Source organism: Lobosporangium transversale (assembly GCF_002105155.1).
Source record: "Lobosporangium transversale strain NRRL 3116 chromosome Unknown BCR41scaffold_57, whole genome shotgun sequence".
NCBI lineage: Eukaryota > Fungi > Mortierellomycota > Mortierellomycetes > Mortierellales > Mortierellaceae > Lobosporangium > Lobosporangium transversale.
The window spans coordinates 212,168-239,733 of NW_019029035.1; the positions used below are offsets into that span (position 1 = coordinate 212,168).

The 27,566-nt window shown below is 43.0% G+C and overlaps 8 protein-coding genes across 8 annotated transcripts; 5 read left to right on the forward strand and 3 right to left on the reverse strand.

The window, feature by feature from the left end:
* Positions 1-54: 54 nt before the first annotated feature.
* BCR41DRAFT_362815 (hypothetical protein) lies at positions 55-968 on the forward strand. Its single transcript, XM_022025783.1, has one exon. It carries the CDS (start codon positions 101-103, stop codon positions 578-580), a length of 480 nt encoding a protein of 159 aa, XP_021876558.1. The 5' UTR covers positions 55-100; the 3' UTR covers positions 581-968.
* Positions 745-4,089, reverse strand: BCR41DRAFT_401119 (WD40-repeat-containing domain protein; the record flags this gene model as incomplete). Its single annotated transcript, XM_022029194.1, has 2 exons — positions 745-1,636; positions 1,790-4,089. 2 exons carry the CDS (start codon positions 4,087-4,089, stop codon positions 745-747), a joined length of 3,192 nt encoding a protein of 1,063 aa, XP_021876559.1.
* Positions 4,090-6,640: 2,551 nt separating this feature from the next.
* On the forward strand, positions 6,641-9,413 carry BCR41DRAFT_313153 (Endonuclease/exonuclease/phosphatase; the record flags this gene model as incomplete). Its single annotated transcript, XM_022021116.1, has 4 exons — positions 6,641-7,751; positions 7,912-8,145; positions 8,268-8,527; positions 8,640-9,413. 4 exons carry the CDS (start codon positions 6,641-6,643, stop codon positions 9,411-9,413), a joined length of 2,379 nt encoding a protein of 792 aa, XP_021876560.1.
* Positions 9,414-9,683: 270 nt separating this feature from the next.
* BCR41DRAFT_362819 (phospholipid methyltransferase-domain-containing protein) lies at positions 9,684-14,007 on the forward strand. The gene is made up of 8 exons (XM_022025784.1): positions 9,684-10,152; positions 10,494-10,840; positions 10,933-11,161; positions 11,245-11,445; positions 11,564-12,311; positions 12,422-12,844; positions 12,965-13,488; positions 13,627-14,007. The coding sequence occupies exons 1-8, from the start codon at positions 9,915-9,917 to the stop codon at positions 13,998-14,000; spliced, it is 3,084 nt and encodes a 1,027-aa protein (XP_021876561.1). The 5' UTR covers positions 9,684-9,914; the 3' UTR covers positions 14,001-14,007.
* Positions 14,008-14,080: 73 nt separating this feature from the next.
* On the reverse strand, positions 14,081-16,494 carry BCR41DRAFT_362820 (hypothetical protein). Its single transcript, XM_022025785.1, has one exon. It carries the CDS (start codon positions 16,194-16,196, stop codon positions 14,259-14,261), a length of 1,938 nt encoding a protein of 645 aa, XP_021876562.1. The 5' UTR covers positions 16,197-16,494; the 3' UTR covers positions 14,081-14,258.
* Positions 16,495-18,048: 1,554 nt separating this feature from the next.
* Positions 18,049-19,363, forward strand: BCR41DRAFT_401122 (ketopantoate hydroxymethyltransferase-domain-containing protein; the record flags this gene model as incomplete). Its single annotated transcript, XM_022029195.1, has 2 exons — positions 18,049-18,229; positions 18,426-19,363. 2 exons carry the CDS (start codon positions 18,049-18,051, stop codon positions 19,361-19,363), a joined length of 1,119 nt encoding a protein of 372 aa, XP_021876563.1.
* Positions 19,364-19,451: 88 nt separating this feature from the next.
* On the forward strand, positions 19,452-20,772 carry BCR41DRAFT_198380 (E2F-associated phospho protein-domain-containing protein). Its single transcript, XM_022019865.1, has 3 exons — positions 19,452-20,110; positions 20,191-20,287; positions 20,371-20,772. Exons 1-3 carry the CDS (start codon positions 19,540-19,542, stop codon positions 20,738-20,740), a joined length of 1,038 nt encoding a protein of 345 aa, XP_021876564.1. The 5' UTR covers positions 19,452-19,539; the 3' UTR covers positions 20,741-20,772.
* BCR41DRAFT_362823 (hypothetical protein) lies at positions 20,757-27,105 on the reverse strand. The gene is made up of 11 exons (XM_022025786.1): positions 26,984-27,105; positions 26,769-26,770; positions 26,275-26,424; positions 25,815-26,064; positions 24,736-25,686; positions 22,841-24,603; positions 22,278-22,744; positions 22,093-22,190; positions 21,701-21,994; positions 21,440-21,611; positions 20,757-21,359 (listed from the first exon to the last, which is right to left on the reverse strand). Exons 1-11 carry the CDS (start codon positions 27,003-27,005, stop codon positions 20,804-20,806), a joined length of 4,725 nt encoding a protein of 1,574 aa, XP_021876565.1. The 5' UTR covers positions 27,006-27,105; the 3' UTR covers positions 20,757-20,803.
* Between the last annotated feature and the right edge of the window lie 461 nt (positions 27,106-27,566).

Genomic DNA, 27,566 nt, shown 5'->3' on the forward strand with positions numbered 1-27,566 from the left:
GGGAGAAACTATAAAAAGGTCTCGTCTGCGTAAAACCAAAATAGAAAAAAAAGTCCTTGCTTGCAGATACACAACACTCCGTTTGAATTCATAATTTATCATGTCGCGCATCCATCAAGCTTACTTTGACCATCTAGTTGCTATCCACAACCACCTGCGCCATGAGCTCAAGAGTTGTTTGCGTACATTGCCCACAGTGAGCCAACCGGCCTCAGTTAGAAATTCTCTCCGAAACGTCCTTCAGTTCTGTCGTCATCTCCAGGGCCATCATGACTTGGAAGAACAGATCATTTTTCCAGTCTTTGCTGCTGTAACTGACATATCTCATTGGAGTCATTCACATGAGGAGCTTGAACATACATTAGGGAAGATCCGGGAGATGGCACAGAAGGGTTTAGATCAAGATGGCAAGGGCTTTTCTACAGATCAGAGAGAGAATATTGTGGACGAGATGCAAAAGCTGTCAGATATTGTCCTCCCACATCTCTCGGATGAAGAGCACTTGAGTCATCCGGATGAGACCATTAAGCTTTGGCCTACTGAGCGAGAACTCCAGCGAGCGTTTCCTTGGATGAACTAGAATATAAGATGATTTCAATAGGCCTATTCGCTTGATTATATCTCACCTTGGTGTAACATATCGCTTATAGCTTTCTACACTTTTAGTTAAAATGACAGTTATATTAAACACATTCTTTATGTATAGAGACAACTAGCTGGCTGGAGCTGAGCCAACGTTCATGTTCATGTTATAACAGCTTGGCTATCTGGAGATATGGCTGGGGTCAGGATGGGTGCCTCTGAATCGAAACACATCACCTCCATCGCTGTCCGGCCATTCTTCTGCATGCACATTACGACACGTTCCTCACATATCGATACCCTCCAAATCGCTGCATCTGTTTTGGTCAGCAAACGAATGAACTTGCCAGTCTGGCGGTCCCAGAGCTTGACGGCGCCATCATTCCCTCCAGTCACAATTCGTTTAGAATCAAAACATAAACTTGTCACAGACTGGTCATGCGCTTGGACCCTGTACTGACAAACCATAGAGCGCAGATTCCAGAGATACATGAATCCATCTCCTCCACCAGTCATTAGGCTGTCCCCTGATAACTGAAGCTGCCCAACTAATTGTGTATGCCCCTGCAACGTTGCTAAACATTGTCCCGTAATAGGGCTCCATAGCCGACAGGTTGAATCTAATGATCCAGTAATAATGTACTCACCATTGAACGCAATGGAGTAAATCTGTTGGAAGTGGCCTTGCAGATGCAAGAGGCATTCACCAGTCTTTAAACTCCAAACTCGAGCAGTGCAGTCATAGGATCCTGAGACCAGGATGTCCCCGTGGACCTCAATGCATCTGACTGAATCAGTGTGTCCTTGGAGTAAAAATAGATTCTGGCCTGTTTGAATATCCCAGACACGTAGTGTTGAGTCTCTAGATCCCGTGATTGCAATGTGTCGATACAAATGTTTTGAGTCTATCCTATTTGTGTCATTTGTATCGCTCTGCTGGTCAGTGCTCTGGGATATGGAGAGTTGGTGCAATTTAAGACAGCGAATTGTGCCGTTGTGTCCCGACATGACAAAGCGGCACTTCCCTGTGTCCATGTCCCACACACGAACCTCACTGAAAATAAAAAATCGAAATCAGAAAAATGAAAGAATACATCAGTCATCACAAAATTTCCTTGGACAAGTCGCATAAATGCATGCATGCATTTATGCATGTATGACGTAGAAGAACACAGCAGCAATCATAATAAAATTTGGAAACCCTTACCGATCACATCCTCCAGATACCAGGATCTTTTCATCCGAGGCACCAACACCCTTAACAAACTCTAAAGCCCATACTCCACCCATGTGTCCTTGGAGTGTTCGCAACAATCGACCAGTGGTTGTCTCAAATATTTGAATTCGTCTGTTATCACATCCAACAACGATATGGTGATGATCGAATTGCAACGATGTCACTACTCCAGTCTCTGGTGTAGTGTTAGAAATTAAGCTGTGGCGACCTGTGATCCAATTACGATCAATCATATAACGACGCTTGAAATAAGCTTTATAGGATGTCGTCTGTTGAGGTTGTTGTTTTACTAAATCTGGATTTAGAGATGATGTATCCGCTATCTTTCGGTTTCCATTGGCTAAAGGTGCCCCTGCTGTTGTTGCAGTGATTGCCCCTTTTTTGCCTTCCAGTGACGAAAGAGCTGATAATACACCAAGTCCTTGCGATGAAGAGGAGAAAGAAAGCGATGTGGACGAAGGTAATGCGGACTCTACCATTGACGGAGCTACTTCCTGTGACGTCGAGGCAATGGCTGAGGCAGCAGCCAGTCGTGATGACATGCTGGATCGTAATACAGTTGAGGGAGGGAGCGTTGAAAAAAGCGGGGCCGCTGCGCTTGGGCCGTTTCCAGCTGAAGACGAGAGTGAGCCTTGATTGGCGAGGGAGGCGGCTATATTGTTGTGATTGGTGTTGATATTAGTGGGTATTGTCGGATAAGTCGAGGAAGAAGAAGAAGAAGAAAGGAATGACGATGAAGATGGAGTGGCAGCTACCTCATTCCCCAAGACATCCGTTACTGTCGGCTCAGAAGTATTGGACCAAGCTGAGGATGTGTGAGTAAAGGGATTCAATGATGACTGCCGAGAACCTGGACAAGATTTCAAAGATGATCGATTAGACTGAGAAGTTGGGGTATTTGAGCTTGAATCACTGCAACTACTGCTATTGGATAAAGCCTTCAGGGTGCTCGAGACAGCATCCAATGATGTCGGACTTGTTGTGTAAAAGAAGGAAGTGGGTGGGGCAATATAAGATTTAGGACTTGGTAAGGAGGAGCAGGAAGTTGGACCAAACATTTTGATGCACTGTGCTCTCCAAACCCAGTCTTCGGTCTCGATGAGCTGATGCCAGAAGCGTGACACTTGACTCACTCGTGCGAGCGACTGAGGATCATCAATGAAGGAGAGGATATGGTGGGCCAGTTCCAGGGGTAAGTCGCGTAGGAAATCACGCTTAAGTTTTGGTGCAATGATTGAGTTTAGGAACGTTAGCTGCGGGGTACTACAGACCTCAACTAGACTGGCGAGCAAGGAGTGCTGTAGCGTCAGATCCATTGTTTGAAAAGCACGAATGATGGTGGCAGCGCTCAAATTTGTAAGCTGATACTGCTGGCTTTCTCCTGAAAGAGTGCTCATGGGCATTGTGTCTTTATATGTCCCCGCAGTGTTACTGCTAGTGTTGGTAGAATTAGTTGATATAGGCATTGATGATGAACAGGAGGAGAGGTAGTTGGAGGATGAACAAGAGTCAGCTGGCGTACTACAGGACGAAGAAGACGACGATGGAGAGGAAAATGTCAAGGATGAATTGGAGGATGAGGTTGGAGGAGTTGACAAAGGTCGCTGCTTCTGGAGCAAGGTAGGAAACGGTGTGGAGCAATGATCACACACCTGGATAGAGTTGGTGTTAGACTCGGTGTTGTTATTGAATGTGGATGATATCCTGGCTAAGGATGACATAGACAGAGGTCTCTTGCCAATAAGGTGATTAGGGCCACGACTGTTGCCAGTGCTACTGTTGTTGTGACAATTGCTCGTGCGGCTATTGTTGCTGGAATTCTGTACGACCACGCTTCCAGAAGAGTCTACGTCGCTAAAATATGACGAAGATGACGATGAAATTGAGATTGATCCAGAGAGTCGTGGATGTGTCAGTGTTGGAGACGAAGGCGTGGAGGAGTGTTTGGAAAAAGGAGCAAGTGAGGGAGATGATTTAGAAGATAAGGTTGGAGAAATGGCCGTGAAAGAAGAGTGCCGAGGTGTTGTTGAGGTATAGGGATGTTGGTATTGTTGATGCTGTTGGACGATAGAGGCAACCTGAAGCTTGTTACCAGTGCTGCTTTGAGTGAAATGTAAAGAAAGTCTTAGTCCAGGTCGGGGGGAAGGTGCTGGAGAAAGATAGGAAACATTGGGGTTATTGGGCTGACTTTGGCTGCGTTGATGCCGCTGTTCTCTGGGCAGGAATTTTTCGTGGAGACTGGCACGGTGGTAGCGTTGCGAAGGATCCATTAGGATGGATTAAATGACTGCCTTGACAAACAGACAGAAAGGAATGCAATTGAAAGATGGGATGCAACAGACAATTTAACACAAAACGAGTGAAAAGGATGAGGAAAAAAGAAGCATTTCACATTCAGACAAAACAGTGCAGACGCTAGTCTGGTGATCTAGACTCGCCTCTTAGTGCGAGTAATATTTCATGGCAACTATGTGGTTCTACGGGAAGAAAAGAAAAAATCGAGGGTCCTGTCTTTGTATTGTCTCGAAACATCCAAACAAACAAAGCAAGGAAGAAAAAAAACAAAGGAATGAACAAGGCCCCACTTGTTAATACTTATTCTTTTCTGTCTCTTTTGGTTTGAAAGCAATTGAGAGCAGAATAAAATATGAAGCTCATTTAAGCATCCTTCCACAGGTTGTTAAATGAATTGCTTGAAAGGAAAACAAAAACAAAAGTATTGTTTTGTTAACGTTGTGTTGAGTGCTTCACATATTCATCAATGTCTTGTTTCAAACTTCCCAAGACTGAGTGACACGAGATGAGAATGGAAAGCCACTCACACTTCTCGCAATAGAAGCAGTTGTGAAACAGCATTACTCGTGTATTTGAACAAAGTAGTGCGTTCATTCATTTCATCCATTGGTCCCTTTCACTCCTTTTCTCTCATTCTTTCCTTTGTGTATTTTTTTTTTCTTTAATCATTCTTCTGTACAACTTTGTTCTCCTATCACATTCATTCATTACGAAGCGCGAATCTCCTTCTTGATACAAATGGATACGCCCAACGGAAATACCCCTGGCTCCGCACGGGCACCACCTCCATTGCCGCCATCTCGTCGTCCAATTGCGAATCAAAATAATGTTGCTACTCATCCTTCTGCCAAGGCGCCTGCTCCATCTCCACCGCCAAAACCGAGCTCACTTTCCTCACCCATCCCTCCACGTAAACCCATAGCCCTTTCAACTGCTACAACTCACGTCAACTCATCAACCCCATCAGCCCCAATCCCTGCACCACGTCCAGTCACTCATCACCATACTGGCAATAATAATCTCAATCTAAATAATGCAAGCAATCATCGTCATGCTCCGTTATCATCTTCTCTCTCCTCTACATCGCCTTCTTCCATTGCAGCAGCACATGCTACATCCTACAACTACCTTACTCATAACTCTACCAACGGAACTCTTTCTGCCCCAGCATCCTCTAATAATTCACCTGCCACAGCCCATGTCGCGTCCTTCAACGCAGTCCCAACAGCCACCGTTACTTTAGCTTCAGGTGCTGGTACTAATACTGGTGCCGGTGCTAATGCAAGTTCGTCTACGCCTGCGCATATGCACCCACACCTTCGGAGTCAGACCATTCCAGTCTCACCTTCCTATCTACGTTCGTCCGGCTCGACCTCGTTTGTACCTGCAGTAGCATCTTCTATTGCTGCCAAACAGCAGCTTCTGTTTCAGCAGCAGCAGCACCACCATGGTCACGAAGAAACATCTATTGAACATAGAGATGTCGATGATCATAATCATGATGATGACCTAGAGGCTGACCCGTTCAGTGATAGCAACAATATTGCGACGATTACTCCATCACCCCCTGCAGCTATACTTGACGCTGCACTACCATCTTCCTTTACACCGAGGCCACAGAATCAGCCTTCGCTATTGACTGCCAGACTTCAAAACATATCCACCTCACCGTCGTCATGCCACTCTCCTGTCGCTCAATACAGTTCACATCCATCTACCGCCTCAAGGACTATGAGCTCTCCCCCACCTCCACCTCCACCCAATTCGGTTCCCCCACTACCACAAAGAACACGCTCTCCTCTTGGGGCACATGCATCCTCGGCTCAGCAAACTCTCAGCAATAGCACACCCACAGCTACGCGACAGAATCCAGCTCAAAGACACTCAAGCGTCCAACCTTTACAACCTTCGTTCCATGGGCAGAGTCTTGCCACATCCACACCTACACAGCCTGTACCTCCGCCACCAAGGCGTGCAAGCGTTCAATTAGGAGCGCATTCAACAGCCAACCCACAGCCTAGAGGACTTTTGCAACATTCTACTACCTCAGGGGAATCGATCACGGTTGCCAATGCTACACGCCGTAATTTGACTGCACCTCAGCAAACTTATGACCACATCTCACCTCAACCAAAGCGCGTACTTTCATCTTCATCAACTTCTCCTTCCTATGTCAATACGAGTCTCATTTCCGAACGTGGATTCGCTAACATGGACCTTAGCGACTCTCAATCAGATTCTGATGAGACTAGCGACGATTCTGATAGGGACTATGATGATATTGAAGAATACAACCCATCTGCTAATCCATTTACGAACCTTGCTGATGCATCGCCACAACCAGTGCGGACAAAGTCAGCTTTTGAGCCGCCTATACCACCCACACTGCCCACTCGGCCACTTGCCAAAGTATCAGCGCCTCAAAGACAGGCTAGTTTTATGTCGGATCAAGATGTTGCTCCTGCACTACCTCCAAAGCCTTCGATCCGTAGACGTCCTCAGCCACTCCAGGATTTAGGATCGTCTATGACGTTAGCGCAAACGGTGGACTCTGAGTCAGATGCAGGACGAGTATTTCAACCATCATCACTAGTAACAGCAGGAATCGGGCCATCTGCGACAGATGGCGTCTTTCCAGACTATTCACGATCTAACCGTCGCTTGCCATTGTTCTCGGATGTGACAGGCATTCACGATATTCAGCAAAAGTCACATGGAGTCAGAACTTTTACGATCTCAAACGAACAAGTAGCCACCGCGACTTCCAACATCCGCATCTACTCTGTTTTCACAGGTGAAAATGTATCTTCTTATGGGCATGAAAAGGACACCAAACCAACTGCACTCATGTTTACTCAAAGCCGGCGTCCCGATAATTTGGGACAATATCTCTGGGCAGGTTGGAGTGAAGGGTCGCTTCAGGTGATAGACACAAAGACAAGAGAGGTCGTAGAGAAGAAGAGGGCAGCCCATAAGGGAGGATGCATTATACAGATCATTCGATGCAAGAGTAATGTCTGGACAGTGGACGATACAGGATCTGTCTTTGTTTGGCAGGAAGATACCATGCTAGGTCGTCCCACCATCCAAAATCCGCTTCAGTCTATGACCATTCCACCAAAACAGATTTGCGCTATTGCTGTCCAGGATATGCTTTGGTCTTCAGATGGTATTAAAATACATGTCGCTCGCGTGGGATCGGATGCGGGACGGCCTAAAATGGCGCCCACCACAATGGATATACCCTATGGCATTGGACCACTCACGTGCATGGCAACAATTGCAGGAAGTGGGCAGGTCTTTTCGGGACATGAGGATGGCAAGGTCATCATTTGGTCAATTGAATCTCGTGAAAAGGTGCGGGTCATCAACGTGCATGCCTATAGAATCATGTCGTTATTAGGCGTTGGATCATATCTGTGGGCAGGATTTGCCACAGGAAAGATCTATGTCCTAGACCTACGGCCGGAAGTCCCGGTAGTGATGAAAGATTGGCAGGCACATAAGGACTCGGGTGTTGCCATACTACAGCTAGACGAGGAAGGATTGATTTTAGGATCTCGGCATCAGGTCGGAAGCTGTGCAGAAAACGGTGAGATCAAGATTTGGGATGGACTAATGGCCAAGGATCGCCTGAGTAAGTTGGCTTTTTTTTTTTCTTTTCATTCTATGTACACTATTTAATGGGCGAAAGCTAGTCATCATATATTGATCGAATGGCGCGATTTAATATAACTATTTCTTTCTGCTCTATATCGATTTCGATTTCTAAAAAAAAAAAAAAAAAAAAAAAAAAGCCAAAGGAATGGTAGACCGAAGCAAAGAGTATTGTCAATGGCGTGATCTCAAGGTCTTGATTTGCTCATGGAATATTGATGCTTCTAAGCCTGCAGCACAAGACGTTAACGGTGGAGCAGACAGAAGGCTGTTCGAATCATGGCTTACCAGTATGGATCAAGAAGGGCCGCCAGATATCATCAGCGTTGGATTTCAGGAAATTGTTGACCTTGAAAGCAAAAAGATGACAGCAAGTAAGTAACAGCAAAAAAAATAAAAATAAAAATGAAAGAGGCTAAGGCATGGTACTATTTATTTCTGACACGGATGCACTACATTTCTTTAAAAAAAAAAAAAAAAAAAAAAAAAAAAAAAGAGTCCCTACTGAAGGGATCAAAACGTGTAGAGACGGAAACCATTTCAAAACAGTACAAACGATGGCAAATCTATCTTACCAACAAGATTCGGGAGCTTTATGCACCTATGGGTATTAATTTCAAGCTACTTGAGTGCTCTAATCTGGTTGGCCTATTCAGCTGCGTCTTTATTCGGGATCAAGAATGGGATAACATTCGGTCTGAATGGACACATGTGGACATGGTTAAAACAGGCCTGAAAGGATACCATGGTAACAAGGTAAAAAAAAAGCCACATCAGCACAGCTCATGATACTGCTTAATATGTTGACCTAAACAGAACATGGATAAAGATTCATATCGCGTTAACTTTTATTATTATTTTATTATAGGGTGGAATTGCAACACGGTTGATCATTGATGATACCTCGATCTCGTTTGTCAATTGTCATTTGGCAGCAGGCCAATCTCACACGAGACAACGCAACACCGATGCAGCCAACGTACTCAAGAAGCTGTGTCACCCTAATCCAGCGATCTCCTCATCAACAGTCCATCCAGAAGTGTTTTGGTTCGGAGATGGTACTATGGCGATGGACCATGAAATTTGTTTCTTGTCAGGGGATCTTAATTATCGTATTGATGTCAAGTTTAGCGATGCAGTCGCTCGAGTTCAAGCGCAGGATTGGCCTTATTTGCATATGTACGACCAGCTTCTGATCCAAAAGCTCAAGAATCCCCAATTTGTTTTGCGAGCGTTCAATGAGAGTGAGTTGAGGTTTGCGCCGACATACAAATATGATCCAGGCACGGACACATACGACACGTCATCGAAGCATCGAACACCCGCTTGGTGTGATCGTATTTTATGGAGAGGACGACATGTGCGACAATTGTTTTATAAGCGATCTGAGTGTCGTGTATCAGATCACAGACCGATCAGTGGAGGATTTATTGTGGGAGTTAAAAAGATTGATGAGGCTCAGAGACGTGTTGTGGAGCAGCAAGTGAAGGAGGGATGGCTTAAAGTGCAAGAAAAAGAGATCCGAATCAAGAAGTTAGCCTGGTTGAGATCCTGGGGTTGGACTGATACACGGGTGGAAGGTATTTTAGACCGAGAAGGAGGCGATCTTGCACAAGTGGTAAGGATCCTGTCTTCGGAGTGAGGGTGCAAAAATGCCCTACTGCATGTAAAATACCATAGAGAAAATAAATAAAAAAATAAAAAAAAAAAAAAATTGCTCGTGGACATTCTGTAGGACAACATATTTTAAATTCAAGACAAAAATAATGGTTGGATTGATTGGCAGCTGATTTTATAATTCATCATCAGATGATGAGCTCGAACTTGTAGCAAACTAACTGACCACTAACATATTCGAGATTATAGCTTTCCTACTCTCCCACGCCCAGGTGCTGTTGCCCTTAACGGACAACCATGCTCAACGGAGAGATCACAAACAATCTTCTCTCTTATTTTTTTTGCTCCCAACATCCCAACAATATATTCATTCTCTCTTTCCCATATTCACCCTCTGTGAAGTGAAAAGATAAAAAAAAAAGGTCCATTCAACTGGATCTCGCTTTATCCATTCCGCTACACCAATAATACAGGAATTCAACATCTCTGTTTCAGCGAAGCACCTATTGATATTTCCACTAACTAAATGGATTCAGAACTTCGTATTCGTAAACCAGCAATACCCAAGGAAGATGAAGAACTAACTTCTAGTGAAGACCAAAATCAAGAGTCAACGCCTCGTCCTGCGAATGGAACTCGTACTCAAGTCCTGAGCGATGAATTGACTGAGTTCCCAAAAGGTCATAAACTGACAGCAACACAGAAGGAGAACCTAGTCAAAGAATCTGCGGAGACTGCGTATGGGAAGACACCCAACGGCACCAGTACGTACTGCTTTCTCTCCTTTCTTTGTCTTTCTCTCCCCCTTTTTCCTTCGATTTTTTTTTTTTTTTTTTTTTTTTTACCGATAACCAACTTTATCATTGCTATAATACTTCTGAGATCGGTAAAAGGGTTATGGATGAATGATAAATAACTAAAACAAGAGAGAAGTAGATGTAATGGGATTGTGGAAGTTTAGATACTGCATATCTGTAACACCTACATGAATGCTTATATATATGAGTGTGGTATAATGTCATCACAGGAGCTCATAGACAGTGCGTTGACAAGCCTATTAACTTTTTTTTTTTTTTTTGCCCTTTGTTCTGATGCCATGATCAAGTTTTTCGCGTACCCGTGACTAGAGACATGGTCTCGGAGCTATTCGACATTTCGAAGCGTAAATCACTGTTCGATGTACTCACCCTAACAGTTATGGGGATCCAGGTTTTACTGTTTATAACCTTACCCTCAGCTATCAGGCGATGGTTTTTCTTACTCCTGTTTGTCATTTTCAGATCAGGCTATAATGCTGGGTTGGGTTATTTGCTCAAACTTCAGAGTGATCATCGAGGTTTAGTCGTTTGGGCAAGAGAAAAGGGTATCTTTGACAAACGACGCGACAACCCATGGTACAGCTGGCTCAAACAAGAGTTGAGTTGCAAGATGGGCCCTGATTATCGTTTCGATGTAAGTTCACCTAAAATAATAAAGCAATGATACAATGATAATGGTTATAATAAATTGAACATGATGATCACTCACACTCATTTTGTGCATAGTCCGTACCTATCGAATATAACACATGGCTTCTATTTCGTCAACTGGTCGACCTGATTTTGATGAACGACTTTACATCGTATGTCTGCTTTGGATTGTCCTGGCTGACATTCCCTGTCGGGTCAGGATTTATTAGCCATCTACTACGCTGGGTTGGAGGATTGGTCTTATTGTTGTTTAATATCTGGGTCAAGCTGGATGCCCATCGAGTCGTGAAGGACTTTGCATGGTGTATGGCAACATAAGATTGGATTATATTCACAAAAAGATAATGCCATCATTGATTCCAACTAATGAATACTTTATATATATAGACTGGGGCGACTTTTTCTTCTTGATCGAGCAGTCATTAACATTCGATGGCGTGTTCGAGATGGCCCCTCATCCAATGTATTCAGTTGGCTATGCAGGATACTATGGTTTGTCACTTATCACTGCATCATACATGGTTCTTTTCGTCTCTCTCTTTGCTCATGCGGCCCAGTTCGTGTTCTTGACTCTGGTTGAAAATCCCCGTAAGGACCCATTCTTTAAAACATTGTCTTTTGTTGGCAGCTTGTGAGTATTCTAATATTTTTTGAGCATAACCATTAATAATGAGTAAATCTAATTTTTTTTAAAAAAAAAAAATAGACATCGATAAGACATATAGTCCCCCATTGGTTCATAAAAAGCGTACCGTCGTGTTGAGTGAACAGGCACTGAACAATCCCTCACCCGACGCTGACGTAGCAGCCGCTAAACCTACCACAGCCATCACTACTTCACCTAATACCTTATTTATTTTAGGCACTAGTCAAGCATCGTCATTGGTCCCATGCGGTTCTAAAGACATGTACAGTACTTACTTCCGTCGAGATCTGATCGTATTCAAGAATTTTGACCCTTTCCGGGCGACCGACATCTTCGTCTCCTTGATCATCCTCTATGCAACCATTGTTCCGCTATTGTTTTCCAACATGGGACCTGGAGTGATCACATTTTTCATCGTGTTCCAGGCGTTACTCTGGCGAATTTTTCATTCTTATGTCCTTGGGTTTGTGCTATATCGTCAAAGCACCGACAAATTTTACACAAAACACTTCATCAAGCATGGAGGTACAGTTCAGGATGCATTTCAGAGCTGGAAGAGCATTTTCAACCTTTCGAACTCGATGACATATGCTACATTCTTCTTAGCAGCCTTTAAAATGTATTCACTGCCAGAAGATTGGACATATGGAACTGTGCTGCTGAGACATGTATTGGGCTTGGCACTGATTGCGTTACATATCTGGACATCTGTTTCGGTCTTTGAGGTCCTAGGTGATTTTGGATGGTTCTATGGAGATTTTTTCTTGGAAGAATCGTCAAACGGCCTTTTTTACACTGGCATCTACCGGTAAAGGGAAAGCTAATTGAGTTGGACTTCTCCTTGATAATTTAATCTACATTTATTTAATTATTAACACTTCCTTTTTCCTGGCACTACCCATATTGAATGTGTCGTAGGTTCGTCAATAACCCAGAAAAAGTGATGGGCCACGCGGCATTCTGGGGGATGACACTGATCTGCAGCTCATGGCCAATCTTTATTTTGGCAATGTTCTCTCAAATCTCCAATTTCCTATTCCTACACTTTGTGGAGTCACCACATATGCGTAGGATCTATGGCGACAAAGTCCGCAAAGACGCAGGGGTGGTTAAAACTGTTAAAGCGGCAGCGGTCCTGTCCAAAAAAGTTAAAGATGATCTGCACAAGATTCGTGAAAAACTAGGCGAGACGCTTGGTGAAGCTGAGGTCCTCCAAAAGACACGCGAGGTGTCTGAAAAAGCCCATGAGTTCTTTGTGGAAGGGACAATACCCAAAATCCAAGAGATGGTCTCTAATTCGAAGGCAATCCTTGAAAATTCCAGAGAGAAACTATTTGTCGCGTAAGGAGAAGGATCGGACCTCTGTTAAAGCGACCAAGTCAAAAAAAAAAAAAAAAAAAAGAAAAAAAAAAGAGATTGCTAATGTCGCTTTTTATCGTTGATTCCAACTTGTTAACATAGGCGTACTTGGGATGACATGGGGGTGTATGATGTGTCGCAGTACTCAATCAAAATCATATGCGAGAAAGACGCTGCGGAACCAACGACAACAAATGACTCAGCAATGCCAGTCTTTGAACTGGGTGAAAAAGTTTTAGTCGAATGGACGGCCCCTTTGAATCATGGTTCAAAGGATTGGATTGGGATTTACAAGGTCTTGAGCAATACTTCTTACAAATCTACCAATGTGGCTTCCAAGGGACGGTATCTGTTCATTAGTCGTAATGCTGTCACTAGAGGCGCACCTTCTTCGGAGCAAAGCCATCTCGATGAAGACGTTCTGGGTGCGGATGGTCATACAGGTAAAGGTGATGGAGAGGTCATTGAAGAAGAAATCATCTGGGTCAATAATCAAGAAATCTGCCGAGGTCGAGTTGTCTTTTTGGGCGACAAGTTGCCCTGGTTCCCTGGAACCTTTGAGTTCAGATACCACCACCATGGACGCTACAATGTCATGGCCTATACAGCACCTTTTGAGATCACTCGTAAGCCTCTTTTACTTTTTTTTTTTTGTAATTATTTTTTTTTTATCGGTCACCATAAACGTCTCAAAAGCTACGCACATAAAGCTAATTTTTTTTTATTTTTTTTTATTTATTTTTTTTTTTTTTGCAATGGTGAAGTTGAGGCTGATGAGTCAAAGGACTTATCTGTAGACTCGGTCAGTCAGAGACTCCTCCCTTATGTGCAGAGGTGTTTCAGTTTGGATGAAGATACGATGCCCTGCGCAGTGGACGAGCGATTTGTCATGATTAACCAGACAATTGCTCAGCGGATAGTCAAGGGCATCCATATGATGTACGGAATCGAGTTTGCATGGGAAGTTGTAGCAATCGATATGTCTTGTCTTCATTTGGCGATGCGTATTATGACAGCACGACGTGCCTTGGCTCCCTTCACAGTTGCTTCCTCCCCCTCCTTAACAAATGAAATGAAAGCTTCATCATTACCACTGGCTCCTTCATTGTTACCATCTTCGTCCCCAGCATCAACCTAAAGGAAAGATAAAATAAAATAAAAAAAAAAAATGAATAAAATTATGGATTGTGATTATGATTAGGTTTATTATTATTAAGGTGTAATGCTATTTTTGTATCTAACATGCTGGTAGGTGCATTTCTTGGTTATGTCCCGTATCCCACTGTAGTTATGAATAAGGGTGGTATCCGCTAAAGCCTGGACCAGGACTACTGCCCATAGTAGCTATCCATTATTTTAATGAGGAAGATATTATTGATTAGAGCGACTCGTTCCGTCACCGGGACTCATATCGGACACCAGAGCCTCCAGGAGGAGGAGCGTATCCATTATCTCCATGCTGTTGCATTGAGTACTGTGGATATCTATTATGAGAGCCACTGAACCCTGACCCTGGCCCCGATGAGCCTGCGCTATTTCCATTTTGATGTGGATATGGGCCTGGACCGTAGAGAGCATTATTAGACGAGTAAGGATTATATTGCTTTCCTTGACTATTATTGTATCTAAATGGGCCTTGGCAATGTGTATTTGAAACACGAGATTCATTGTCTCCAAAATCCTCGCTAATTGTGTTTTGGGCATATGGCGAGAGCGGCGAATCCGGGCCGCCACGATGGATTTTGGATGAAGGCTTAATCATGGGAAGAGGCTGACCACTACGGCCGCCACGATCACTGCTATTACTGTTAATGTTGCCTCTATTTCTGCTACTAGAGCTAGGACTGCTGGTGGGGCTAAGGGGCATTGGGCTTGAACTAGATGGCAAAGATGGTATCATAGAAATGGTTGAATCTGAAATAGCCATGGAGGCGTGTTCATCTTGTCGATATTGTTGCCGTTGCTGTTGAAGTGGTGATAATGGTTGCTGCTGCTGCTGGTACAAGTTGGGTTCGTATGGTGAATAATGTCTTGAGGCAACATTATTTGTACGGTCGACAAGCACCTGGACTGATCCAATGCTTTCCTTATGACCCATCATTTTTCGCTGATGTGCCCTCTGAGCTTCTTCGAGTGTCGAATAGCAGCTACCGGCGTCGGATGAATAGGATGATCTAGGGCTATCTGCTGCATAGAATTGATCCTCCGAATAGAATTGGTCTTCTGAATAGAATGGCTGTTGCTGCTGATGGTGATGAGCAGGGGTGATGTTGGATGGTGCCTGTCCCTGCGTGTTTCTGCCTCGAATATAGGTTTCAGGATCATCTAGTCCTCGCAGATCACGTCTCGGATCAACATCTTCTTTACCAAGATAGTACTCTGGCACTGATGTCATGCATCCTTGTGAATCTGAAGGTTGCTGTTGAATATCATGGAAATTTGTCGCTGAAGTTGGTGGTGGTGATGGTAATGGTGTTGGCCCGCTTCTTGGGCCTCTGCTGCTGTTGTCGTTGCTCCTATTATCACAGCCGTTAGTGTTGTCAATATGGTCATTGGAGTGATTCTTCTGAAGTGGTGACCGGCTTTCATGCGAGCCGTTAGTGGATTTGTATACATTATAATTGGTTTTGTTGAAATTATTGTTGTTGATATTAAAATTCCCGTCATTATTGTTGTTGTGGTTGTTTCGATTACTATCGCCATTTAGTGGAAGAGGAGATCTGCTACCTGAACCTGGTCCACCTTGTGAAGATGACCCGTTCGGATCTTCTCTCGCCTTTTCTTTAATATATTGCTGTTCCCGCTGTTGCTTCAGATGTTGCTCAAACTGAGCCTGATGCTGCTCCATCATCTCTTCTTGTTGTCTCTTCTGCTGTTGCTGTTGCTGTGCTCTATGGGATAAAAACAGCGTCATGGCCTGGCCATTCTCGCTGTCTTCGGCAGCCAAGGCAAGGGGTCCTGAGATTCCCAAATTTGAACCAGTGTTACTCTTTCCTTTTCCATCGCGACCTTTTGAGGATGTGGTGGCTCTTTTACGTCGCTTGTAAAACACAAGTGCGATAAGTGCCACGAGCAACATGGCTGCCCCGCCCGCAATTCCTCCGATCGCACCTGGTGATAAACCTTCTTTACTACGAATCCTTCCAGTTCTATCGGTAGGGGATGTTGGGGGTGGAGATATCGAACTAGTGGTTGTGGATGAAAGAGAGTTAATCTGCGCTGCAGATTTTGTGCGCGTCGCATGGGGGATCGTGATGGATGTGTTTGTGGGTTTAGCAGCAGCGGTTGTGGTCTTCCGAGGAGGCGGCAGTGTTGTGGTTGTAAACCCAGACATGGTTGCGTGATTTGAAATGAGGAATGAAATGAAAGAGATGACAGACAAACAGGATGGGAGAATGAGTGAAGACTGAGTGAAGAGTGAAGAGTGAAGAGATAAAGTGGAGTGGAGTGGAATGAAGTGGAATGAAGTGGAGTGGAGTGGAGTGGAGTGGAGTGGAGTGGAGTGGAGTAGAGTGGAGTGAAATGGAGTAGAGTGGAGTAAGGAGAGGAGAGGAATGCTAGCAGATATCTTTCAATCTGGGAAGGGGAGGGAGGATGTTTGGCCCTCAAGAAGTGTGAAGAAAAGGTTTGAAGAGAAAAGAGAAGAAAGGAACAAAACAATAAACAAAAAAAGAAGAGACGGATAGTGTTGTACGACTTGGCTTGTGGCCGTTTTCCCATCCCAATTCACAAAGTAATTTTGCCATGCTGGCTGGTCAAACAACATTCTGATGGGTCATTTGTAATTGCAATTGGGTTGCACAGTTGCACAAGAATTAAAAGAATGTCCCTCCTTCCTCTCACTAGTCGGGTTCTGCAACAAAAAAAAAGGGACGAAGGGGGTATACGCATATACATTTGTCTTCTCACTTTAGACATGCTGGCACCGGGCTCTTGATCCTGATAGCGAAGTCTACCCAGGTCTATCTGACCCACGCCTTTTCTTTTCTTTTATTCTCACTAAGGTCTTTCGTTTCATATTATACACCAATATTCATCCGATCTCCTTCTACTCTACTCTACTCTGTCAAAGTATTGAATGTACTCCTAGTTGAGACCGAAGTATATAGTTTATTCTTCATATATATATATATTTGTACCTTTTTAAATTGGCTTTCAAATGTATATCCAGTGAGCTTATGGCACTATCTCAAAGGTAAACCTGCAGGAACTAGAGATCCGACAGTATCTCTCTTAATTTGAATTGCTTCATTGGGAATGTACATACACTTCTCTATGCTCTCGTGCCTGCTCTCGCTCAGATCAACTTTCTACAAGGATATGAATAAATATACCTCATCATCTATGAAATATCGAAATTAATGAATACATTTGTATTGATACATATTCTTCGGCTTCACTCACTCATATGCTCACTCGCTCTCTTTTTCTTTTTTACCTTATGCCTCATTCATGCCCCATTGAAACTGTTCATCATGCATGTACTTTGGATGGGGGCTGCGAACTACTGTCGATCCGAAACGACTAAAAAAAAAAATGAAAATACACTCGCCTCGGCAGAATATGGATGGTGCCTTTTAATGTATCCATTCTTCAATATTCCATTGGGCCTATTATTCTAAAGAACTGTAAAATGTTAGCTGTCGAATCCATCTGCAATTAACTGCTGTATTAGAGGTTACGCTTGAAACAGCCATATATCCCATCTATCACCACTTTCAGGGGATATTTAAAGTTGCAGATCCAATTTTTTAGTCAAACCGGGTATTTGGAGTTTGGAGTGATTAAGAGACAGGGGTAAAAGACAAGCCATAAACATGACAATCATTATTTTTTGTGTACAGTCACAAAGCTTAAAAAAAAAATCACTCGCTCTCCATTTACTTTTTATTTCAATCTCTTCATTCTTTCTCCATCTCCCTCATACATCTTTATATATTTTTTATTATTTTCTCTTTCTTTATCCATACAACTCTTTGTTAGGCAACAGAAAAAAAGCAAAAAAAAGAAAAAAAAAAAAAAAAAAGCAAGAAAACAAGAAAACAAACAAACAAACTACTTTGCTACCTTATCCACAATCATCAGAGATATTGAACATGGCGACACCAACAAGGATAGCTTCAGCTCAAATCAAGAAAGGATTTGCTTCTGTTTGTCTTTCAAACAGCAATAGCTCAATCGCAACAATGTCTCGATTTGTTACCCCTGGTGCTTCTTCCCTTTTTGTGAGAGCCATTTCTCAACATGCGCACAAGCATCACACAACATTCCATTGTCAAAGCCCAGTAACCTACAATCACTATAACAGAACTAGTCGGAGAAACTACAGCTCAAGGCCAGCCGATTTAAATCATTCTCTTCATCTTGGTAAGAAAAGATACAACGATTTTTTGGATACACATATGACAAAAGTATTAAAAAAGGAGGATTGATAATCCATGAAAAAATTATTAAATGCCGATCCCATTCCATTTTAATAAATCATTGTAATCTGGCTTTACCATCTTTGGTTTAATTCTTCGGACTAATAATTAGTCTTGGTCTTTTTTTTTTTCCTCTTTAGTCAGACCCAAGGTCACGCTTGCAACACTGCGTAAACTCTACAAACGTGGAGAACCTATCACAGTTATGACTGCACATGACTTTCCTACAGGTACACTAGTGGACAAGGCTGGAATCGATATGACACTTGTGGGTGATTCACTCGCAATGGTCGCGCTCGGCTATACATCCACTTCTGAGATCACACTTGATGAGATGTTGCATCATTGTAGAGCTGTTGCTCGTGGAACTCGATCTAGCTTCTTAGTAGCGGATATGCCATTTGGAACATATGAGACCAGTCCCGAGCAGGCTATCGCAAATGCAGTTCGGATCATTAAAGAGGGAAAAGCAGAAGCAGTGAAACTGGAAGGAGGAAAAGAGATGGCACCCACAATCACACGGTTGACTCAGGTTGGTGTCCCGGTCTTGGGTCACATTGGATTGACTCCGCAGAGACAGGCCAGCCTAGGAGGATATAAAGTTCAAGGAAAGACAGTGGCCAAGGCCAAGGCCATGATTGAAGATGCTTTGGCCTTGCAACAGGCTGGATGCTATGCCATTGTCTTGGAGGCTGTTCCCGAACCTGTGGCCCGACACATCACCAACATCTTGTCGATCCCAACAATCGGCATCGGTGCTGGTGCGGGATGTTCAGGTCAGGTCCTGGTGCAGCAAGACATGCTGGGATTGTATGGCCGTGTGCCAAGGTTCTGTAAAACGTACAGGAATCTGGCTGACGAGATTGTAGGAGCTTTGAAGGAATATAGCCAAGATGTCAAATCTGGAGCATTTCCCGCAGAGGAGCACTGTTATCCCATGCCTGAAGCTGAACATCTAAAGTTCATGAGGATGATTGAGCAAGACCAACAACGACAACATCATAATCAAGGAGAGAGGGAGGATAGCGATAAGGCTGATCAAAAACACATTGCCTCTGCAACAGGTGGACATGCTTAGATTAATTTTTAAAAATATTATTTACATTGTTATATGTATAGACAAGCTTTTGAGAACTATGTTCATGTATTTGGACATTGATCTCATTTCGTTTCATCTCATTTCATTTCGTTCCATTTCGTTTCATTTCATTTCAATTAAACAAATCATTTCCAACATAAAGACACTTGAAACCAATGAATGATATCAAGGGGAAAAAAGTACAGTTCAGCACTCGTAGTAGTGATAACAATAACGGCAATAAGAGCTTAAAACAAACGACTACTCACTTGAATTCGGACTTGGATTCAGATGCAGATTCAGATTCAGATTCCTTGAATATTCCGGAATCTCTGATTGCTAAAGGAAGTGACAACGACCAAGGCCCAGAATACTATGATCCAATATATTTCGACTCTGACGAAGATCATGAAGACGAAAAAGACGGCAAAGATGATTATGATGATGAGGAGGAGGAGGATCAAGGCGAGAAAAACTATGATATTCGGACAAGCATCCTGAATTCCAGAGACGCTAGTAGTGACACCAATGGACGGAATGCACATGCCAAAAACATCAAAGACATGACCAAAAAGTTTGAAAAAAGCTCCTTGATGTCATCCCCATCATCCTCGAGGACGATACCCAGAAACGAGGATGCGAAAAAAAGTAAGCTCCAGAAGCATCGTATCATCTCGGATATCGATCTCTTGTATAATCCAGATCAGGATGACAAGGATCAAAATTGGTTGTTTAAAAAGATCGCAGGTATGAAAATAATAATAAAGAGCACCTGCATGGAATACTCTGATAAAAAAAACTCATCATTTCTTTTTTTTTATGCTCAGCTAACCGGCTTCCAGGTTGCAACCCAGAAGACATTTGGACAGATGCCATCCTCTCCTGTCCTATGTGTTTGACTCAATTATGTTTCGATTGTCAACAGTACGTCTTTTTCAAGCAAGAGAAATTGTTGATATTTAAAAGTGGAATTGACTTTTTTTGTTCAACTGTAACCATCTTGATAGACATGCGCTATATCCCCATCAGTTTAGAGCCATGTTTGTTGAACACTGCCGGGTCATCGAAAACGAAATTCTTCGGTTTCCCAAGGAAATAGCCGCCAAGAAAAAACAACCTTCTAAACCAAAGGCTACAAAGCCATCCTCCTCGTCTTCATCAACCTCAACAAATTCTTTACAAACAATAGCATTGTCCAAACCACCATTGGACGGAGCACCTCACGTTGATCCAACTAAAGCTTTTAAAACAAGTGCAGATGATGATGAGAATATGGCCTATCATCCTGTCGCATGCGAGATCTGCAATACTAAAGTTGCACTCATGGACCAAGATGAGGTCTATCATTTTTTTAACGTAATTCCCTCAGACATTTAAAAGACTGAGATTTGATAGAGCATTAGTTTACTTGTCTAAAAAAAAAAGGAAAAGAAAAAAAAACTACTGTACATAATCATCGTCACTGGAGATGATCGTGGTCTTCTTCCGTTTGGACCGTGTATGCGAAGCATACGAATTCGAATTACTTTGCTCGAAGTCATCCATGTCTTCATTCCCTTCATCATAATATCCGTGCTCTACTAGATCATCATCCTTCTGCATATAATCTGCGTCCTCTCCTGGCTCCGCTGCAGCGCTGCGGCGTCCATTACGACGACTTCTACTTATGTTCCTTCTGTCCCCCCATTCTTCATCCACCTCATCATCTTCATTATTGTACTCATCATCACTTTCATCATCATCGTCGTTATTTCGTTTTTTGCGCCTCGTACTTCGACCACGTCCTCGTCGGGATCCATTTATGCTGCTATTGCCGTTAGTCTTTCCATTGCCGTTCCTTCTCCGTGACTCATTAGACATCGAAAAGCCCGCTACTGCAGCTGCTGCTGATGACACTAATTTTCGAGAAGAACGAGAAACGCGTCCTGTAGAGCGACGGTTCGATGGTCTAGACCTGGATCTAGGCTTTTCTTCATCTGAGAACTCGTCCTCATCACTACCAAATAAAAATATAGCATTAAGCTTATGTAAAAACATAATAACAAAGTCCACATATAAATAAAAGCTTTAACTTACTCTAAGAAGGCATCATCATCCACCTCTTCTACCTCCTCCTCCTCAAGATCCAACTCTGGTTCGGTTTCAATCTCGACTTGTTCGTTTTCACTTCCAGAGCCATCAAATTCATCGTCCTCGTCTTTTTTTGTGCTCTTGACATGTATATGGCTAGGCAACGGCTTAAAGGGATCTGTAACAAACGATGCGATGTGAATAGCTCTCTTATTAACGTTTCACCATGAGCACACATCCCTGTCAATACACGTATGAGAGACTTACTTGCGAGGGACGCTTTGAAAATTCGTGACAATTGTTTCGCGTACATGGCGATGCCACTCTTCGGATCGTTATATGTCAGCGCATTCTTTTCAAGTAGCTCGATATCAAACTGTACTGCTCTTGCTCGCCGATAGAATCCACTAGTCAAGCGCTCCTGAATTGCTTCCAGGCAGATTGGATATGCTACCGTCTTGCAGTAATCTGGGTAAGCTTCAAAGTCTACGGAGGATCTGAAGATTTGAAAATCCTCCATTTGAATGAAATGAGAAACAACCTCTTGAATACGTTGGTATTCTGGTATAGTGAAACAAGCGAGTGTCTATGTTAATAAACAGATGTACCATAGAGAACAGCACTCAGGCCACAAATGACTGTAAGGTCTTTCTGTTTACCTTCAGGTGGAATAGTTTCTCGAACTCTGGCTTCGTCCTCGTTTTCATCACGTTGCATCTCCCATGGTGATAGATTCGTAACATCTTCATTCGCAGGCCTACCATTGCGAGATAGAAACTTATTAGATATCAGATAGACATGTGATACACAGTTGGTGGTAAAAACCATAATAATTCCTCCATACCAAGAGACTTCAAATGCCATCCACAATGAATCCGGTAGACTTGGATCATCCACAACCTTGTCCGAAATGGTCCCCGCATATATGCTTCCATCAAATGACGCCCAGATCTGTTCGCCAACTGTATAGTGAGCATTGATGCCATTCTGAAAGACAGAGTACAATACAATGAAATCAGGGACATCGCCCAGATCATGAAACTCAACTTCAAAGCGCCTTCTCGAGGCTGTGAATTGAGGATTGGGCGGAAATCCCCATGAAGAAGAAAGGATTTGCTCCTCTAATGTTACAGTACACCAAGTAGGTGGGCCGACATTGTATGTGATCCGAGAGACACGGCCAAACATGACCCAAGGAATTGAGCTATCTTTGATATAGGGTACGATTTTGAGATTAAGTTTCGAGCGCAAAGGTGTCTCTTTCAAATAGAAACTGTGACCCTGACGAAGATAAGCGACATAGTCTCCGATCTAATGTTAAGAAATAAAATCATTCCTAGTTAATTTTTTTTTTTTTTTTTTTTTTTTTTTGCTTTGTCGAAAAAAGCGAATGTTCTAAAGTATTACCTGTGGATGGTAAGGGGTCTTGCGAGGCTCATTCACTTTGATCCAATCACTAGGTAGCCATTTATACAACTCTGCAGCTTGTTCGTCCCGGATTACGGCCTTTCCTTTCTTGCGTCCATTTCCTCGCCATTGCTTTTTCTTTTTGGGTGATGTGGGCATGGATGTATCCGAGGTGAGCATCCCAGAAAAAGATCTGCCAGCAGAGCTCCCAGAGAAAACCCCTTCATCGTCGTCATCCCGGTCCGAGTCCTCAATAACCTCATCGCTTGGATAGTCATCGTTTGCAAAAGATTTCGGTCGAGCACTTCGCTGGCTCTTGCTCCCTGAAGGCATGCCATCATTGATGTTCTGGCCCCGTTTTCCCCTTCTGATAGATATCCTGGAGCTTTCAAAGTCTTCACTCTCCTCATCAAAGTCAAGCTCCTCTCCATCTAAACCATCCTCATCTTCGTCACTTCTAAGACGTAATCTCTTCCTGGCTCGATTTGTTCTTCGTTTCCTATCTGCTGATCCCCGTTGTCTCCTGGATGAACCTCCTGAACCGACGGCACGCCTTTTCCTTGATCCCTGACCGCCAGCATGGTAGTCCTCGTCCTCATAATCATCATTAACAACAAAGTCTTCTGCAGCAATAGCGTCAGGAGCCAGGTCACTATCGTCTCCTTCGCTATCAGATGATGATTCTGATGCCGAAGCGGCTCCACCAGCATACTCCTCCCCACTCGAATCATTGGGAAGCGGAACAATCGGGACCTCAGCAGTCATAGGGTCATCATCCTCATCGTCATCTTCTAAAATAAACTCTCTCCTTCGCTTGTATAGTTTACGCTTGTCAGTAGCAGGGAGCACAGCGAGTGTTTGTACTGCTAAATTCTCAAGCTCTTTCTCAAGCAAATCCTTTTTGTCAGCCTCCTCCTGCTCCAACACACCTGGTGGCACTGCTACTGGAAGATCCAACCCATACCGAGGACCCTTTTGTTTTGCATAGTCCCGCCCGTTATTGTCCAGAATGGGCGTTCTTTCCATAAGATGCGGCGCAATCTGAGTCGCATCATCCACCACATTGTGATCAGCATCATACCGCACAGGCGCATAGTCACTCCAGAAAGCTTGCTCAATGAATGATCTAGCATCTTTGTAGTCGTCAGGGTTTTTGCCAGCCCCAAACAGGATACATTTGCCCTCTTGGTCTGTTACTGCGAACATCAGTCCGTCTGACGAGAAGCGGCCGTCAAGGAATTCATGATCAGGATACGTCCAGCTGTTAATCTTGACACCCTTTGCAATATCCCACAGAATGACTTGTCCATCATATCCAGCTGTCATTATAATCCGATCATCATTGGGATGCACATCCACAACATAAACTGACGAGCCTCTTGCATGTCCATTGAGTGTATGAACCAATTTTCCTGTGATCGAATCGAAGATTTTGATCTCTCCCAAAGATGTCGTCAGAATCACAGTAGAGTCGTTCAACGACCATATTGCCATCGTTGGGACGATTCCTGAACCATCGCCCATAGATTGTGTAGGTCGTGCTCCTTCAGTGACAGTGTCGTTTACGGGGTTCTGGCTAGCAGTAGCGGGCCCATTAATCTCCGAGTCTGTATGGTTCGCATCCTCATTGGTGGTGTTAGCAGTTGTCGATGTCTCAATCAAAAAGGGGTTAGGTAATGTGGAAGCTGCAGTGGGTGAGGGCATCATATGTCTCGCTTCTGTAATAGTCCCGTCTGCTTGAGTGTGTTCATCTCTGACATCGACTACACAAACAGATAAATAAATGAATGTTGTTGGTCAAAGTGCTGTCATTGATATCTATATGGACAGCTGATTAAACATGCATACGACAATTTTTTTTTTTTTTTTTTTTTTTTTTTTTGCAATAGACTTACTGACTACAGATGTCCACATTTTGCTTTGCTGATCATACTTCCATATCCTTACAAATCCATCTACAGAGCCAGATAGTAACCTGTTACCGCGCCGACTATAGCTCAAGCTTGTAACAACTCCAGCATGCCCCTCCAACTGCGCTATTAATACCGGATTGCCCCAGTGTTGCTGTGCAAGGTTAGCTGATGATGACGCGCTGGTTCCGTTACTAGTATTAGCGCCTATAGAACTCTCTCCGACCCCTGCTTCTGATCCAAGAGCCTTGGATTTGTCGTAGCTTTTGCGTCTCTTTCCCGACTTTATGGCCTCTGGTCCACCTTGGATAGTCGAAAACACACGGATGAACAGATCTTTCCCAGCTACTGCAAATTGTGATCCTGTGAAATTCCAGGTCGAACATTTAAGCTTTGAGTCGCCGAAAGTCTTGCAGTCTAGCATTGTGGGCGGTGTCTGGAATTTTTTCGTATCTCGATCATACTTCCAGACCCAAGTGTAGCCGTCGACTGAGGTGGCGATTAAATATCGGATCTGAGGTATCGGTGATGGGGAGAATGAGACCGTGGTGATAGGTTTACGATTGCGAGCATTAGTTCCTGTTGGGAGTACAGCAACAGGGGCCGAATTTTTAATATCCCAAACACGAATGATTCCATCATCGGATGCAGTGGCGAGCATTGTATTATCAGTGCTAAGATCCATATAGGTGACAACTGCAGAATGTCCACGGAGAGTAAATAACAGATATCCCGATTGTGCACTCCAAATTTTGATAAGATAATCATCGCTTCCTGTGATAACTCTATTATTGGTTTTGTCAAAGAGGAGACAGTATGTCGGAAATCTATGACCATTCATGACTACCAACTCTTGAAATAATGACGGAACAAAACGATGTGCCTTTGGTGCCCTCAGCGCAGGCCCTTTTAATTCTCTTGCCCGTAGGTAATCCACTAAAGATGTAGTAGAATTGGGGCAATCAAAAAAAAAAACGTTGAATTACAAAGCCACAAAAAGGAGAAAATTAGGTTTTAGCTATTGCTGCCAAGGCCAATGTACTCAACCGATCAAATGTCCTTACACGTCAAAGTCTCACGAAGGGTGCCCTTCCGATTGAAGGCTACCTTCTGTATAGTACGTCCGCCAACGCTATCTTGGTTCTTCTTTAGTTGCTCTGCTTCAGCTCTATCTCGCAGAAGAGAGCTTCCTCCAGTGGCAAGTAGCGATCGAATCCCAGGCACGAGTGGTGGTATTTGCGCATCAACATGTAGGATTAATTTGGAGAGAAGGCGAGGAAGGTGGTCTGAATCGACATTTTGGTAAAGTGAAGTCTAATATGGTCATGTTTTTATATTGGATTGAAAAAAAAAAAAAAAAAAAAAAAAAAAAAGAGCCAACAATGATCGCACGTAAAGTCAAATATGAAAAAAACGTGGCGATGAGGCGCATTCTTAATTAACCATGTTTTCTTGCTCGGGCCACAATTTTTCTCCCTTGGATACTCCATTTTTTTTAACCCAACGCGACTCCGTTGTACTTACAAGCTCTTCTCTCGTATATGGTCTTTTATGGCCTTTCCAGTCATATCGTGCAGGCAAAAGGTGTGAATGATTGGAAATATCTGAAAGCAATGCCTCTGCCGAGTTTTGGCATGGGCCATTAGACAGAAAGCGAGCGATCAAAAAGTAAAGCTATTTAGAAGAAAAACAAATAAAAAAAGAATAGTAGTTGATAAATAGAGTGTAATAGCATTCCCACTTGAGTGCGTTCATTAGAACAAAAGTCTCTGCAAGTCAAATATTCTTTCATAGAGAGGGTGCAATAAATAAAACCATTGTTCATTCAATTCTTGGTGATTTTTTTTCTTTTCACTCCTCTTTTTTTTTCTCTTGAATGAAGTAATACTCTTATCTTGTTCAAATGGATGTGGTAAAAGTAAAGAAAGAAATGTATATATTATAATATGCTTAAATGAATGTATGAAAAAGTAATATAAAAATAAAAAGACGCGCTTTTTAATTATATTTTTCCTTACCTCTAAATACAAGTGACATGCAGATCAGTTTTTAAAAAAAAAATAATAATAATAAAAATAACCAAAATGCGTCAATGTCAAAGAATGGTAATAGACAATTGAGTAGTTTGTCTGTCTGTCCGTTGCACATGGCAGAGATGAAAGTTTTTCTTTTTTATTTTAATTTATTTATTTTTTTTTTATAGATGGATGTGAATAAGGGTATAGCATTATACCTTGCTCCATCTGGCTGTCCATGGTGTACACCAGTAAAATATTTCTTCTATTAGGTTGGGTTTGTAGGGCCAGAGAAATAAAAAAGGAGAAAAGTAGAGGGAGGGAGGGGGGAAAGTAAGAAGTGCAAAAAAGAGACAGTGATTGCAAAAATACAGTCGGGACATGAACACCAAATATTTTTTTTTTTCTGTTCTGTCAGTTTCCCGCAGACATTAGCAAGATTGTTTTTGTAATTGAATGCAATGTGAACTAAGAAGAGTAAAATAAAAAATAAAAAAGAAAGAAAACGCTCTCAGCGGCGGTCTGCATGGAGACTGAAATGTCTCTTCTATCCTTGATGTGTCCCATCATGATGATCTGCCTTCTGTTTCACTATTTTTTTTTCAAAAAATCTGCTGATTTGGCCATCAAATGATGGGGATAGACGAATGTGCCTAACCATGGTGATGGTGGCCTACTGAAATGCCCTCCTATTTCTGAGTCCAGGAAATACGATATTAGATATGCAACTAGAAAGCCTTCAGTCTCGTGATTTGGTCATGACAGAAAGGACAAACTTTATGCAGCGTTCATGTAATGATG

What these genes read in the sequence shown, in the direction of transcription:
- BCR41DRAFT_362815 (XM_022025783.1), top strand. Translation starts at nt 101, where the DNA reads ATGTCGCGCATCCATCAAGCTTACTTTGACCATCTAGTTGCTATCCAC.
- BCR41DRAFT_362819 (XM_022025784.1), top strand. Translation starts at nt 9,915, where the DNA reads ATGGATTCAGAACTTCGTATTCGTAAACCAGCAATACCCAAGGAAGAT. An exon ending in GAAGACACCCAACGGCACCA is followed by an intron (nt 10,153 to 10,493) that starts GTACGTACTGCT and finishes GCCATGATCAAG; the next exon opens with TTTTTCGCGTACCCGTGACT. An exon ending in CGTGAAGGACTTTGCATGGT is followed by an intron (nt 11,162 to 11,244) that starts GTATGGCAACAT and finishes TTATATATATAG; the next exon opens with ACTGGGGCGACTTTTTCTTC.
- BCR41DRAFT_362820 (XM_022025785.1), bottom strand. Translation starts at nt 16,196, where the DNA reads ATGTCTGGGTTTACAACCACAACACTGCCGCCTCCTCGGAAGACCACA.
- BCR41DRAFT_198380 (XM_022019865.1), top strand. Translation starts at nt 19,540, where the DNA reads ATGAATGATATCAAGGGGAAAAAAGTACAGTTCAGCACTCGTAGTAGT. An exon ending in GTTGTTTAAAAAGATCGCAG is followed by an intron (nt 20,111 to 20,190) that starts GTATGAAAATAA and finishes TTTTATGCTCAG; the next exon opens with CTAACCGGCTTCCAGGTTGC. An exon ending in TTATGTTTCGATTGTCAACA is followed by an intron (nt 20,288 to 20,370) that starts GTACGTCTTTTT and finishes CCATCTTGATAG; the next exon opens with ACATGCGCTATATCCCCATC.
- BCR41DRAFT_362823 (XM_022025786.1), bottom strand. Translation starts at nt 27,005, where the DNA reads ATGGACAGCCAGATGGAGCAAG. An exon ending in CCTTCGTGAGACTTTGACGT is followed by an intron (nt 25,687 to 25,814) that starts GTAAGGACATTT and finishes CTACATCTTTAG; the next exon opens with TGGATTACCTACGGGCAAGA. An exon ending in GATGATGATGCCTTCTTAGA is followed by an intron (nt 21,360 to 21,439) that starts GTAAGTTAAAGC and finishes TTTATTTGGTAG; the next exon opens with TGATGAGGACGAGTTCTCAG.